This window comes from Erinaceus europaeus, chromosome 12 (assembly GCF_950295315.1).
Source record: "Erinaceus europaeus chromosome 12, mEriEur2.1, whole genome shotgun sequence".
Taxonomy (NCBI): domain Eukaryota; kingdom Metazoa; phylum Chordata; class Mammalia; order Eulipotyphla; family Erinaceidae; genus Erinaceus; species Erinaceus europaeus.
In genome coordinates this window covers 82,969,153-82,985,794 of record NC_080173.1, presented here as the reverse complement: position 1 = coordinate 82,985,794, position 16,642 = coordinate 82,969,153, and the positions used below count along the sequence as shown (strand labels likewise).

General features: G+C 47.7%; 1 protein-coding gene across 2 annotated transcripts in view; it reads right to left on the bottom strand.

Annotated features, from left to right (window-relative positions):
* The window catches only part of PITPNM3 (PITPNM family member 3), a 117,647-nt gene that overhangs the window by 41,758 nt on the left and 59,247 nt on the right, over window positions 1-16,642 (bottom strand). For both annotated transcript variants that reach the window (XM_060204196.1, XM_060204197.1), the window contains exon 4: window positions 10,063-10,107. In XM_060204196.1, coding sequence (XP_060060179.1) covers window positions 10,063-10,107 — 45 coding nt within the window. The remainder of the gene's footprint in view (window positions 1-10,062; window positions 10,108-16,642) is intronic.

Genomic DNA, 16,642 nt, shown 5'->3' with positions numbered 1-16,642 from the left:
AAATGGGAGTGGTTGCAGGTATAGGTGGGGCCTTTGGCTTTAAAAGTGAAACTTAGAGGGTATTCTCTCCCCTGGGGACCACCATGTGACCATCAAGCCTGTAAGTGGGTCCCCTTCTCTCTCTCCTTTTCTCTCCCTCTTTCTCTCTTTTCTAAGATGTTTTTGTGTCCAATAAAGTTTAAAATTACCTGTATAATCATGCTCTCGTGTCAATTCTTTGCTGAGAAAAGGCATGGTGAACTCTCAGAATGGGGGCAGATGCTGTCCCCCACCCCCTTTAACAGTAGTACTTGTAAATTCTTTCATTTTAGTTAAGTATATAGTCCACATACAAGTGAAATTATTGGGTAGCTGTCCTTCACGTCTTTATTTACTTAGCTAGTGGGGGCCAGGCGGTGGTACACCTGGTTAAATGCACATATTATGTAGCTAGTCACCTCTAGTCACATCCAACTTCAAAGGCTGACCTTGAGTTTCTAGTTTGCATCCTGAGCATCAGTGAACTTTCACATTTATCTTGAAATGTCAGGTTATTCTCCCCATTTCACAGAGGAGGAAACTTAAGACTTAGAGACAGTAAGGGATTCACTGCAGGACATAAAGGAAGGATGAAGACTTTGAGCCCTGGCCTCCAGACCAGGGCTTTCATGTTGTTGAAGCTTCACCCACAAAAGGCAGAGGGCGAGAAAAGGTCACCCCTTCACATGCCCTGGGCTGCCCTCCCAGATCCCTGTCAGGGAGGGGGAAGGGCCAGAAGCTGTTATCAGAAGTAGGAACCCACTGGAGCCTTTGAGCCCTTCTCCCTAAGGAGCCCCAATTAAGCCCGCCCTGGTCCTGCTTGCAAATCCACATGCAAACAAAGGAATTACTCACATGCTCCTGTTCCCTAATCCCTTCAAAATGAATGTGGGTGAAAGAAGAGGGCCAGGGAGCCATTCTTAAACATATTGAAAAGGGGCTCAACCTCCAGACCCTAAATTAGAGGAATGTACTTTGAAATGACTCTAAAGCACTCTTTTTTTCCCCCTCATTCGCATTAACAATTAATCACCCCATGTCTCCCAGGGTAGGAAAATAGCCTCTCTTCATCCATTGCTGGTGAAAGGGACAATCACTACAACCTCTCTGGAGGGCAATTTGGCAGTGTCATCAAAGATACAAAGTGTCCTTGACCCAACAATTTCAAGTCAGTGTGACATGTGACTTAGGTATAATGCTCACCGTGGCCCATTACTTACAATAAAGACAGAAGATGGAAAACAACCTATATGTCCACCAATAGGGGAGCCATTCGGCAAATTATGCCGCAGTGAAAATGACGCACTATGGCAAAGAATGATGTGCTTTTCAGTGCATTCATTGAGAGTCAGATCATCTCCAGACATCATTATCTGAGCAAAGCAAGGTGCAGAACGGAGGGCACTGAACCCTTCCACATGTATGGCGGCATATATAAAAATATATATGAATGACTATTTATGAAAGTGTTCACATGTGCAGAGAATATCTCTAGAATGGTCTTTTGGAATACTCACAACAGTTGCTTCAGCAAAGCGATAGGGTGAGCTACATAGAAGCTAGAAGGGGCCAGACTCAGCACCTTTGGTTCCTTTGGAACTTGACACCATGTACCAGTGCTACCTGCTTAAGAGGCAGGTTGAGGGGAACAGGCAATAGCATACCAGGTTAAGCACACATAGTGTGAAGCACAAGGACCCATGCAAGGATCCCAGTTCGAGCCCCTGACTCCCCACCTGCAGGGGAGTCACTTCTTAAGAGGTGAAGCAGGTCTATAGGTGTCTATCTTTCTCTCTTCCTGTCTTCTCCTCCTCTCTCAATTTCTGTCTATCCAACAACAACAGCAGCAACAACAATAGAAAAAAGATGGTTGCCAGGAGCAATGGATTCATAGTGCCTGAAGGCAAAAATAAAATAATAAAATAAAATAAAAGACAGGTTGAAAAGTAAGAATTTTTTAATTTCTTTTTTGTTCTTTATTGGGGAATTAATATTTTACATTCGACAGTAAATACAATAGTTTGCACATGCATAACATCTCCCAGTTTTCCATGTAACAATACAACCCCCACTAGGTCCTCTGTCATCCTTTTTGGACCTGTATTCTCCCCACCCACACACACTCACCCCAGAGTCTTTTACTTTGGTGCAACATGCCAATTCTAGTTTAGGTTCTACTTGTGTTTTCTCTTCTGATCTTATTTTGACTTATTTATTATTTGATAGAGACAGAGAGAAATCGAGAGGGAGGGAGAGAGGGAGAGAGAGACAGGGAGATGCCTGCAGCACTGCTTCACCACTCTTGAAGCTTTTCTCCTGCAGGTGGGGACCAGGGGCTTGAACCTAGGTCCTGTGCACTGTAATGTGTGCACTTAACCAGGTGTGCCACCACCTGGCCCCAAAAGTAAGAATTTTTTAGAAGAACATGTCACTCTATGAATTTTTGTCCTAAGACATTAGTTTATATTTCCTCTGGCTTCTTTCCTCTTGGGGGAGGTTCAAGACAGAGTTTCCTAACTTTTGTTTCCCACAGCCCAATTTGTTCTCCTGGGAAAAAAAACTGAAAGGAGATCTCCACCCCCAAGCCCAGGCTGAGAGGGGGAGAGACACCTTTGCAGGGTATTCTCACAATGTAGGGTTTCTTCAAAACCCAGGAAGATGGAGAATAATGTCTAAGGGCTGCCCCAACCCTAGGCTGGGGCTCAGAGCCTCTCGTCCTCCCCCAGTACTCCCAAGTGTGAGTGGAGAGTTCCCTGCACATATAAATACTCCACCACCACCTCCAAAGTGCTGAAAAAGACACCGGGGGACTTTGGGATAAGAGCAGGAGCACAAAGTAACAAGAGGCCCCTGCAACCACTTGGAGAGAGTCTCACCAGCACCTCTGGATGGAGATGCAGAGTCAAAGTCATCAACTAGCTTATAGAACAGTAGAAGAGGGGTATAACACTCACGGGGGCCTGTTACTTATAGTCCAGACAGAAGACATGTAGGGGGATGGCACTGGGAACAGGAGAGGTCACCAAGGTTAGTGTCTCTGCTGAAAACCACAGGATTGGGCTGGGAGGGAGCCATTGTGTAACCACCTTCGGGGGTGAGACTGGCCCAAGGCATCGTCCAGTGCCCAATGGGCTTCCTTAAATCAGTCAATGATGTCCCTTTACCAGGCTGTCCTCAAGCCATGCAATCTGGGTGAGTCTTCCTTTTCCTTCTAAGACCCAGACTGACTCCTGTGCTATATTCAAATTACTCTTGCACCAAGTGTTATCTACTGATACCAACCTTCCCTCTGGCTTCCCACACCCCAGCTATCCTGAACACGTGGTCTGTCCACAGAGTCCCCACCCCCACCCATCACTCTCACCATTCGCCTCTCCATCTCTGAGAGCAACCTTCTAGATAGTCTTCAAATATCCCGGTTTCCCCTCTCACCCCAGGGCCTTTGCACGTGTTGTCTCGTATGCCCATTCCTCTTCACACTGCGTATACAGTTCCTGCCAAAAGGTCACAGCCCTTTTTCCTGGGACAAACTCTTAGACTTCTGAGTTCGCTTTTTTATGATTTCTGCATTGCCTCTTCCAGCTCCCAGACTATAAGGTCCTTAAAGACTGGGGCTGGGTTTCTTCTTATTGAATTTTTTTTTTAATTTTTTTTTTTGGTAATTTTTCTTTATTTATCTTCCCTCTTGTTGCCCTTGTTGTCTTTTTATTGTTGTTGTAGTTGATGTCGTCATTGTTGGATAGGACAGAGAGAAATGGAGAGAGGAGGGGAAGACAGAGAGGAGAGAAAGACAGACACCTGCAGATCTGCTTCACCGCCTGTGAAGCGACTCCCCTGCAGGTGGGGAGCCGGGGGCTCGAACCGGGATCCTCATTCCGGTCCTTGTGCTTTGCACCACCTGCGCTTAACCCACTGCGCTACAGCCCGACTCCCTCTTCTTATTGAATTTTACCCGTCAATAACATCAAGGGGCTAGTAAAGTCAAGATGTTCATTTTTTTTTTCTCAAACCAGCAGATGAATGAACTAACAGTCTGCTCCCATCCTGTTCCTATAGACATAGCAGGAGAAGCTGCCCATCGCTCTAGCAAAACACTGGCCTCTACATAAACTCACACAGACATGTAGGCTCATAGAAATCAGTGCAGCAACAGACTGACACACATGCTAGTGCACTCACAAATAACACAGGCATGCACACACACACACACACACACACACACACACACACACACGGATGGGTCTTGCCAAGCAGAGACATACACGCGCATACGCAAAAAAGCGCTCCCAAGGCGGACGTCTGCCACCCTGAGCTCATTAAAGCTGGCTAAATATAGCTCGTCTGCAGCTGTGCTCAGCAAGCTGCCCACACAGGCCAGGAAAAGACACCAGTCATCAGGCAGAGGAGCAGGGAGGCCAGCCCTGAGCAGGAGGCCTCGGGCACCACCCAGCGTGGGCCTGGGGGAGAAGCCTCGGAGATGAGGGGACTCAGGAGGGAAAGCCCTGGGTAAAGAACCTACATTCTGAGCTGCATCTCTGGTCACTGACCCCAGACAGTGGAGCATCAGGTCAGACCATAGTCTCAGCAGGTGGGACATTTGGCATCATGCCCTCTCTGTCTCTTTTGACAACCACACAGGTTGGTCCCACAGTTGATAGGGGTCAAGGAGCTGAACTGAGAACAGAGACTGGATCTGGCATCATGGCTCCACATGGGACAAACTAGAGTGCCACCAAGCCTGGAGCTCCCATGAGCAGACAAGATCATGGGTACACCTTCCCTACCCCTGCATCAAAGGCCAGGCTCTGGCCCTGGCACAGCCATTCCATGTGTGTCTGGCACGACCTCCTCCACCACGACTAGGTCTAACTTGAGGAGCCCAATAGGGAATCCTCCCGCCCCATAACCTGCCCATCTCCCTGGAGCTAGAGGAAGCCTGACTCAGAATTTCCTGCCATACTAACACTCTGGGCCCCACATTTGGTAGTGGTGGTGTGTGTGTTGGGGGGGGGGATAAGTGAAGCTGGTTCCAGAAGGAACATCTGTATAACACATGGGACAATGGGACAGCTGCCCAAGAAGCTGGGGTGACCATGAAAAAGAAAAATTGCAGGAAAGTGGGGGACAGAACTCTGGAGGTGGAAAAGGAGAAGACCTGGGCTTAATCACCTTGGTGGGATGGTTATTTACTGTGGAGGCCTGGCTCTCTCCTTGAGATGTGGCTGTAATGACCACAGCCCTTTCTAGCATCTGGGGAGCCACACAGATCAGAGGAGAGCAGTCAGGACAATGCCCTCACACAAGCTGCTGTGAAAGGAGAGGGGGGAGAGAGAGAGAGAGTTGGGGCAGCGCCAGGGAGCCATGGGTTTTCTGGAAGCCGCACTGCTGGCCCACAGAGAGCGACTGATCTGAGTCACTGGCAGCCAACAATCCCCTGCAGAAGACGGGGCAATGCACAGGTAGGTGGTCCAGAGGGCAAATCTTATTCTCTCCTGGAGGGGAATCACTAGAGGGTTGCAGGGACCCTGAGGACCCAGTGTACCTCCTGTAACGGTGTCTGTCACTCTGGGAGAAGAGCTGGGAACTGGGACTGGTAGTGGAGATGCCCACATTGGGAAGACAGATGGGTCCCAGAAAGAGAAGAATGTGGCCTCAGCTAGAAAAGGGATGTGGAGGGCAAGGCATCTGGTGGTGCAAATATTCAAATCCAGTCTCCACCTGCAGGGAGGAAGCTTTGTGAGCAATGAAGCAGTGCTACAGGTCTCTCTCTACCTCTTTCCCTCCTATCACCCCCTCTCCTCTCAATTTCTGGCTGTCTCTATCCAATAAATAAATAAAGATAATTTTTTTTAGAAAAGAAAGAAAAAGGGGAGTGAGGACAGAAAGCATTTGAGGGCTCTGCTGCAGGTAGAACAGATGCTGTTATGGGTCTGATCTGAATCTGAAAAGTGACAGAGAGAGAGAGAGAGAGAGGAGTCCAGATTTAAGGTTTCAGTTTGTAGAAAGTGGTACCATTAGCTTTAGAAGGAAGAATAGGAGTGAGGCTCGTCAAACAGATAATAAATTTCCGGGGCGCCAACGCCAGCACCTTATCAGGCATGCTGGAGGCATTCTGGAAACGTTTGCTGGGCTATGGAACAGCGTGATCAAAGCACAACAGAAGCAGGACAAAAGAAGCCAAGAGACAAAGAAGTAGCAACAGGAAACCAGAGACCACTGAAATGCTGGAGATACAAGTGAGGGAAAAAGGTTACCGACAGGAGTAGAGGCAGCAGAGGCAGCAGGAGTCAGTCTCTCTATCTCTCTCTTTCTCTCTCCCTCTCTCTCTCATCCTCCCCTTCTTCCCACACAATGGCTTCCCAGATGTTCTCAAGTCCGGTCCGCTGCCAGAGCATCTGTGCCACCTCAGGGTGAAGGCTGGGGCTTCCCAGCAGCTACAAAGGAATAATTCCAGGACAGCTTCCCCAAGGCCATGCAGCTAACACCTTGCAGCCATAGGCCTGCATGTGAGCTGAGTGGTCCATAGTGCCTTCTCTGTGCCAACAACCCTTGGGGCCCACTCAGGAGAACAGCCATGGACTCAGACTCAGGGGATAAAAAAAAAAAAAAAAGAAAACACTTGTGGTCATGACAACAGAGGCAACCCAGGACCAGCAGAGCATTTAAATGAATCGCTTCATCCTCCACACCTGCACCAGGTGCTCCCATCCCAAGGCTCACCCCAAAGTCACTGGTGGCAGAGGGAATAGCTCACTTGGGTAGTGCATTGCTTTATCGTGTGCACAGCTCAGGTTTGAGCCTGGCCTTCACCGCACTGGAGGAAGTTTCTTTTTTTAACTATCTTTATTTATTGGATACAGACAGCCAGAAATCAAGAGGGAAGAGGGTGATAGAGAGGGAGAGAGACACCTGTAAGCCTGATTCACCACTCTCAAAGCTTTCCCCCTGCAGGTAGGGACTGGGGGCTTGAACCTGGGTCCTTGTGCATTATAATACGTGCGCTCAACCAGGTGCGCCACCACCTGGCCCCTGAAGGAAGTTACAGTGCTGTGGTCTCTGTTTCTCTATCTCTCTGTCTCTATCTAAAAAATTCAGTAATAAGTTGGAATGGCTTAAGTGCTCTCCACACACCAACAGATTCTGGCACCCACATAGATCACCTCTATCTCTCCATCGTCTCGTAAAGTGAGACTGGGGAACATTAGGAAATTTACCTAAAGTGGTCCAGGGAATAAATGGAGGAATCAGACTTCAAACCCCGACCTCATACATGTGCTTTTTTAAACAAAAATTTACTTTTATTTATTTATTTTGACACCAGAGGTCTGACTACAGTTACAGATGCATGATTCTACCATTCCCTGTGGACATTTTTTTTAAAATTTCTTTTCTGACAGAGACATAGAGAAATAGGGTGAAAAAAGTAGCTGTGAAGCTTCTTCCCTGCAGGTGGGGACCAGGGCTCACTCCTGGTAATGAGTGTGCTCTACTGGGTAGAGCCCACTGCCCAGACCCATGTATGTGTTTATGTATTATGTATGTATTTATTCATTTATTTTTAATCAAAGCCCTGCTCAGCTCTGGTTTATGATGGTCTTGAGGATTGAATCTGGGACTACAGAGCCTCAGGCATGAAAACTTTTTGCATAACCACTGTGCTATCTCTTTGGCCAACCTCAGATATTTACAACGCAGATATACTAAAACACTGGTCGCAGAATTTTCTGACTTGTGTTCCAGGGTTATTTGTACCACCTCCCATCTTGTTTTCAGTGAGGTTTCAAAAACCAAGTGGAAGTATTAAACAAGAAAATATACAGGAAGGTATACTGTGACATGGTAAAAGCACATCATAAAATCAGGCACTGCTATTATTCTGCTGTTTTTTTTCTTCACTTAATCTTAGCCAAGAGGTAGAGAAGTGATCTGTTTTTTTTTTTTCTTTTCTTTTCTTTTGTTTTTAAATTCAGGGTTATTTTACCATCTGGGGATTAATGACGAACAAATCACCACTGCCAGCCATCATCATTTCAGCAAACAAAAAGCCTCAGAATGCCAACATTTGCAGCAGGACATTCTTGCGGGATAGAAAGCAATGGTCTCGGGACCGGGTGGTGGCGCACCTGGTTGAGCTCACATGTTACAGTGCTCAAGGACCCCGGTTCAAGCCCCCAGTCCCCACCTGCAGAGGGAAAGCTTTGCAAGTGGTGAAGCAGGGCTGCAGGTGTCTCTCTGTCTCTCTCCTCTCTATCTCCCCTACCCTCTTGATTTCTGGCTATCTCCATTCAATAAATAAAGATAAGGAAAAAAAGGGAAAAAAGGGAAAAAAAGAAAGCAATGGTCTGAGTTGAATACATTGAGTGTGATAGAAAAACATGTTACAGTGTGGTTGCTTTCCTCACTGTCAACATATATATAGAGAGAGAGACTTTATACTCATGAGTCACTGGTTTCAGTGTTTATCTCAGCTCTAAAATCTCTTGTGCACAAGTATCTACTAAATAAGAATATCCTTAAGGAGCAGAATTGGAGAACAGCCTTCAGCAATACCATTCTGACTGTAATCTATAACAACTGTTAATACAATGAAACAAAGAAGAAGAAAAAAATAGACTTGACCTCTGCATAGGTTTCAGCCAGGTCCCAAAGCCGCCAAACATCTCATCAACTCAATTGTCTGTTGGCATCAAGGGCCAAGCCAGGGCCAGGTGGCTGTGTTTTTCACTCTGAGGCTGCTGTAAGTGCCTTCCTCTCCCGAGAGAGGCCAGAAGGAACAACCTGGGCTCTTTTCCTCTCTCATACTCCTGATATGTCCGTATTAATTATATTAACCATGCTTTTTATTTTATGATGTTTTGACATCTTGGAAGGGTGGAGGCTAGGGACTTGCTGAGGAGTGATGGACTCACCCAGGGTTGGCTAATTCCTAGAGACAGCAAACAACTCGTCTCCCCCTTTCATATGCAAACCAACCTCCCAAGCAGTTCCTCAATCTCCCTCTTACACACTGAGCCAGAGATCACTCTGCCCTAAGTTTTCTGGGCCTGGGAGGACAGCCCAAGAGCATCCCTATATCCCAGAATCCTTCCACACCATTCCTGTGCTCTGTCAGCCCAATCCAAAGCACCTCCTCCTCACAGGAAATATACATTCTTCCCATGGCCTTGATTTCTTCTGGCACCAGAGCATCACGCAGTGTTCTCCACCTATTAAAATCCTGGACCACATCTTAATACAGCCCCCTCGTGCTCCAGCTCAGTTTGTTACATTTTAGGGAACATTCAGAGCACTTCTCAGCTCTGGTTTAAGGTGGTGCAGGGGGACTGAACCTGGGACTTCTGCACTGCCCTTTCCAGATGTACCTATGACCTATCCTTGGGGTGTGGGGAGGAGGGAGAACTGACAGAGACACTCCCAGACCCAATCCCCAAGGGACTTGACTCATTTGTAACCAGATGTAGGTTGCACAGCAACTTCGTGGGAGGTCTGTGCATCTGCTTGGGGTTTCCTAGCATGGAACCTCTAGGGGAGGTGTCCTAAGTCACTATGGCAACAAACTGTCCAAGCCTATACCAACCCCTACCCTCACCAGCCTCCCCCACCCCCACCCCCAAAAGCAGGCAGAAGGAGCCCTGGAGACACCTGGATGACACAGAGGACTAGAATTTATGGGGACCAGGGATGTGCAGAATTGGCTCCAGGCGACGGGGTAGAGGAGTAGGACTCCGGACATGATCCTGAATGAGGGGGTCACTTACTTGGGTCACCTCAGTATCTGTGGCCCCTGATGGATGAGTCACTTCAAGGAATTGACCTCCACAACTTAGGAGAGGCATGCTTTTTTCTATCCACATGTATTTCTGCCCACGACATGGTACCACAAGCTTCCCAGTACATGGGAACTCAGGGAACCACACTGCCCACAGTCTTCAGGCACCGTGTGAAGGTCCCACACACTCCAGACTGAGTGGGCAAGGAGCTGGACTCCACCTGAGGACAGAAGATTACTGGGAGGGATAGGGAAGGAGGGGCTGGCTGACTCACGTTGCTTCTCCTGGAGGATGCTGGATGTGCATGGTGTCGTTCCTTCTCCTGCAGAGAGAGAGAGAAGTTGTGAGCAGACTCCCCTACTATTACTAGCTAGGACCTGTGGCTACCTCTGCCCACCTCTCAAACCACAACCCTCTCCAGAGCTGGTGATGGAAGAGGTGTCCCCCACCCACTGGTAGCCCACCCTGCCTACTGTACTGAGTCCTTGGCCCTCTATATGAGAAAAGCTGTGGAAAAGTGAGGGAGATAGTGTAATGGTTATGCAAACGGATTCTCATGCCTGAGGTTCTGAGGTCCCAGGTTCAATCCTCCTGCACCACCTTAAGCAAGAGCTGAGAAGTGCTCTGGTAAAAATAAAAGAACTTAAAATAATATAAAATAACAGAAAAATTGTAAAAATCTTTTTTAAAAAAATGAAGCTGTGACACCATGACTTTCTGGGGACACATGGCCTGGCCACCTTCTCACCTGACTTCCCTGGCAGCCCCTCACCTCTGCCTCCTATAGCAGCTGCTGCCCTGCTCCTGCCATTTTTCTATACATTTCTTTCTTTCTCTCTCTTTCTTTCATTTGTTTTATTCACTTCAGTTTATTCTGAATTCAACCAATTATATGTACTTAGAAAGATATTTTTTACTTATAAAATGGAAACATTGACAAAACCATAGGATAAGAGGGGTACATTTCCACATATTGCCCACCCCCAGAGCTATGTATCCCATACCCTCCCCTGATAGCTTCCCTATTCTTTTTTTTAATTTTTAAAAATATTTATTTATTTATTCCCTTTTGTTGCCCTTGTTTTTTATTGTTGTAGTTTAAATATTTATTTTATTTATTTCCTCTTTTGTTGCCCTTTTTATTGTTGTTGTAGTTATTATTGTTGTTGTTATTGATGTCATCATTGTTGGACAGGACAGAGAGAAATGGAGAGAGGAGACACCTGCAGACCTGCTTCACTGCTTGTGAAGCGACTCCCCTGCAGGTGGGGAGCCGGGGGCTCGAACCAGGATCTTTATGCCAGTCCTTGAGTTTTGTGCCACCTGCACTTAACCCGCTGCCCTATCGCCCAAGTCCCACTTCCCTATTCTTTATCCCTCTGGAAATATGGACCCAGGATCATTATGGGGCACAGAAGGTGGAAGGTCTGGCTTCTGTAATTGCTTCCCCACTGAGTACGGGCATTAGCAGATGATACATATTCCCAGCCTGTCTCTCTCTTTCCCTAGTATGGCAGGAATCTGGGGAAGTCGGGACTCCATGACACATGATGACGTCCCCTGCCCAAGGAAGTCGGGGTTTTCTACACATTTCTTCTCCCCCCAACATCATCACTGAACACAGCATCCATGCAGATTTCTGCCAACTCTTTTCCCAGAACTGACCCGTATCTCCTGCTGCTTCCTGGACATCAGCTTTCAATGCTTCCAGACCACACACACACACACACACACACACACACACACACACACACACACACACACACCTTGACCACAGTCAGGCTCCTGGCACTGCCCCTCTTTACCACATCCCAAAGGTACCACCTTCTCTCTGCAGACTGGAAGCCAACTGTGACCTTTCCCCTTCCTCATTCTCATATATAATCTGGCACAAATTTCTTCCATTCCCTACACCTCTCCCAGCTGCTCCCTCTCTCCTCACAGATGCAGATTCTACAATGAAAGGGATTCGGGCCTTGTTCTCTGCTTGTTGTCCCCAGGTCTAGATTAGTGCTTGTCAATCAAGTAAATACTCCCCCCACTCCATCCCCACCACCACACATGCACACATACCATATACAGAACTCTATCCTATCTATATGGATTGATGCAATAGATTCTTTTTCCTTGTATGAGAAACTTTTATTCTACAATATTATTTTTTAATTTAAATTTTTTAATTTTTAAAATTATCATTATTTATTTATAAGACAGAAATAGCCAGAAATCGAGAGGGAATAAGGTGGCAGAGAGGGAGACAGAGAGGCACCTGCAACATTGCTTCACCACTCACAAAAGCTTCCCCCCTGCAAGTGGAGACTGGGGACTTGAACCCGAGTCCTTGGGCATAGTAACATGTACACTCAACCAGGTACACCACCATCTGGCCCTTATTCTACAATTTTCAAACTAATACAAACCCTTTGTGAAAACACTAGCAAGCAAGAAGAAGGGGAAGCAGGGGAAGCCCCTCATAATTTCATCACTGAGTGAAGCTACTGACCCTATTCTGTGTGATTCCTTCCTGTCTTTTTTCTTTAGCACATTTGGGTGGGGGGTTTACTGAGGTCATATCAGTGCCCTACCAGTAGAACTAGGCTATTCTGTTGATCCTAGTTATTGACTGATTGACTGATTGCTACAGAAGTATTCAGTTTTGGCTTATGGTGGTACCAGGGATTGAACCTGGGACCTCTAAATCTCAGGCACGGAAGTCTGTTACATAAGCCACAGTGCTGTCTCTCAAACCCCATACAATGGAAGGTACTGTAAATAATAAAAAGACACAAAATACACTTTCTGTGCTTCAGGTTGAAGTACATGTACTCCCCCCCTTATTCGCAAAGCCTCTGTGAATACTGTTCCCGTGGTTATTTAATAGTCTATTGAAGAGTACATCATGGTTAACTTCAAAATCATCCTGTTGGCAGAAAACTTCCAATTTTCATCATTATAATTACTGCTGCAAAGAAACATCTTTATAATTAAAGCTCCTTTGCATTTAATACGCTTTTGGTAAAAATGCATCCACAGAAGAATACGGAGCCAAAAGGTAAGAATCTTTATCAAGCTCCTGATGTCTACAGCCTGATTGCTCCCCAAAGGTGTACATCCTGATTGACACACTCACCCCTACCCTGGCAGAAGTAAATTCTGTTCTCAACAAACCCTCCCCTCCCTGGCACTTGCTGGGCTGCCTGATTTCTCTGCCTCCAGTGTCACCAAATGAATCTTACAAAGCTCACTCTACCCAGGCCAGTCTTGATTAAAGGCTTCTAGTGGCTTCCCTTCATCCAGTTCTGAGCCTGTCAAGCCAGCCTCTCTGTAAAGTGGCCTTTCCCCACCTCCCCAGTCTCTCCCCACCCCTGCAGCTTCACCCTCCCTCAGCCAATTCACTGACTCTGAACCTATGCTTGGGGTGCTGCCTGCACACCTATACCTAAACTCACGCCTATACCTTCAGGGGAAAGAACATTTATTTCTCCCCAGAACACTTGCCTCTTCCACCTGCCCCTGTAACAGAACCTGCCTGACCTAGAACCAGCCTAGCGGCCAGCTTTCCTATGAAGGTTCCCATTCTGCATACATCACAGTTGTCAGAACGTCTGTCCTCCAAAGGCAGCTCAGTGAAGACAATGCCATTCCTTCTCTAGTGCCTTCCTCAAGTCCACCCTCCCTGACTGAAAGGGGCCTAAGCCTGACCCCCCAGAAGCTGGAAAGCTCTTCTGCATCCATAGTGAAGCGAGAATCAGAGAAGAGGAGCCCATGTTCCTCAGCTCTCCAGGCCCCTGAGCAACCAGTGAGCGATACCACTGGTGAGCCCAGGAGTTCAGGAGTCCTAACATTGGGTCTGCTGTACCATTTGCTTTGGATCTTGCTTCTCATATCTGCTCAATGGAAGGTTGAACTTGACCACACAGAAGGGGCAGCCAACTCTGCTTATGATGGCAGTAGGACCTGGGGCTTGGGGTGAATAAACTCCCTAATACATATATCAGGTATGCACCTCAGCCCAACATGGGCATCACGTCTGAGCATTAGCTGAGGCTCACAGGAGACTGAATTTCTTCCACCCAACATAACAGGGACTAACACCAACATCAGGTCTCTCATTTCCAGTATGCCTTCATCTACCTGCCACACACCACAGGGGAGGAATAAGGGATATAGGGAAGAGGAAGACCAGCTGAGCTAAGAGAGGAGGAAGGAGACTCATTCTGGCCAGGATGCTGAGAAGGGCACAGCAGAGGCACTGTTTTAGCTTCACGGGAAGCAGAGCTCTGACAGGAAGCGGAAAGGACAGGTCACTCCTAGCAGTCTACAAGATCATATCCCCACTGCAGATCAGGAAACTGAAACTCAGAAAAATAAAATCACCTACTCAATGTTTCCCGATGGCCCCTTCTGACAGCCCAATCCTGCCAAAGGCCCTTCCTATGACTTCATCTTTGCCTCCTGTAGTGTGTTTGGGAGTGTAATTGAAGAGAATTCAAAATAAGAGCTTCCTGGGCTATTCCAGGAACAGTGCTTCCTGTAGTGAGGACCCATCAAGGCAGACAAGGGCTGTGACAAGTGAAGGGTTGAGGAGCTGGGGAGCAGGGACAGTTAGGAAGAGGCATCCGCAGGGTATGCTGGGGGAAAAAAAAAACAGGTTAACTCCTGGCTTTGTCTCTGCTGCAGAGACACCTGAGGCAAGCATCCAAGGGGTGGAGTCCTGGTGAGGCCACCAGCCTGGGCAAGAATAAGCTTGCTGCTTGCTTGACAAAGTAGTTGTGCAGCCAGGACAACAGGAAGCTGCCTCCTCACCTACCCACCCCTTGCTCTGTCTTCCTGCCAGCCAGCAGCACAAGAATCTGCCTCAAACCCCAGCTACCTCATTAGCTGGCTCCCAGGATGAGGGTGATTAACCAGATGTGCAGCTGGCTCAGCCACCTACTAAATGAGACCCCACTTGGCCTATAGTTTCCCAGGGCCCCTGGGCCCAACAGCCTCGCTTCAGCTGAAGGTGTGTGTGTGTGTGTGTGTGTGTGTGTGTGTGTGTGTGTGTGTGTGTGTATGTGTTATAACTGCAAAAGCTACGAGAAACTCCAGCAAGCAGGACTAGTTAGACAAAAACAGCTGGGAACTAGAAGGATGGAGACTTTGTCACCTGCTCCTCCTGCCTATTCCAAACCCACACAGCATTGTGCATCTGAGCCACACCATTGCCTCTAGGGAGACACTTGCACAGCCTGCCAATGGTATCCTGCATGAGCTTATATGTCCTCTTTGCATCCCACTTTCAATAAACTGTGAGCTCACCAAGAACAAGACAAGCAGGATGTGAAGCTAAGGACTGAAGTGCTTGCACTCAAGCTCCCAAAATAGGAGAGTCTCCCTGCTTCTGTGTGCAGTGGAAAGAGGGACAAGCAGACTGAGTCTCTCCTCCTGATAAGCTAGAAAGTCTCTGGCAGCAAGGATGGAGTCACTGATGACAGTGATTTGCCTCTGCTGGGGTCCCTAGTGAGGTTCTAGCTCAAACTGGTAGTTTGAGTCACTGCATCACACTGGACAGAGAAGGAAATATACACACATTCCCTTCCTGTGCAGGGTATCTCCCAAACAGGAACCTCTGCAGAGTTGCAGGGTACAGATTCACCCTGATTATCCTTCACCCAGTTCAATGCAACCCCTTCAATTACTGGCCATATTGACTTCCAGAATCCTCTTTCTAAAAAGTGGCTCAAGGGGCTGGGTGATGGTTCACCTGGTCTGGTGCTGTCTCATACACTACCATGTGCAAGCACCAGGGTTCAAGCTCCCAGTTCTCAGCTGCAGGGGGTGGGGACCTTCACAAACAGTGGAACTATGCTATAGGAACAACTTCTCAATCTCAGTCTCTCTCTCTCTCTCTCTCTCCCCCCCCCCCTATTTAAAAAAGTGGTCACAGGGCCAGGCAATGGTGTACCTGGTTAAGTACACACACAGATTCAAGGCCCTGGTCTCCATCACACATGAAGCAAGGCTGCAGATGTCTATCTCTCTCCCTCTCTAGATCCCTCTCTCCTCTCAATTTCTCTCTATCTCTATCCAATAATAAATAAATAGAACTATTTTTTTTTAAAGTGACAACCAGAAAAAAAGGTATGTGGACATTCCAGAGATAAGCCTGATTTAAAAAAAAAAAAACACCTCATCAGTCCTCTGCTTAAGTTATTCCACGGACCTCCAATGGGGCATTCCCAAGGTCCAGCCCTTACCATGCAGCCCAGCGCCTCACACCTCAAGATCAGCCAAGAGGCACTTTGTGTGGGGTTCAGAGGGCGCTCCCACCTCATAATCCCCTCCACATTTTGCATCTGCTGCTCCTTCTGCCTGTTGCCCGCCCCCCCCCCCACCCACCCTGGCACGCAGAAGGCCTCCTTGGCTCCCCAAGTCAATTCCCAGTCCTCTTTGTCCTCTTTGATGCCTCTGTATTCTGGTTCCACTGTTGTTAGAGCAATTAGCTCACTGGACTGTAACTGCCCCAACCCCCAAGTCTGGAAGCCAGTTGACGCCAAGTTCATTTCTGAGTCATCAATGTGTCCCCACCACTGACCGGCCCTCGGTCTGACACAGAGCATCAGTCGCATGTGCTGAATGCCTAAGTGAGACAGGGAGAGCTGTGCACCAGAGAGCTCCTTAACTGCTTCAGCTTTAGAAAAGGAAACAAAGCCCCTCCCCAAGAAGACACTTTCAACTGCCTGGTAGCGGGCTAGTGGACACTACAGAGGGCAGCCCAGCTCAGCCAGGCTGGCCAGGGCACTGTTGATCCGGAGGCAGGCCCCTGACACAGGGTGAGAAGACTGGACAAAAGAAAGAGAAGGGAGGGTATG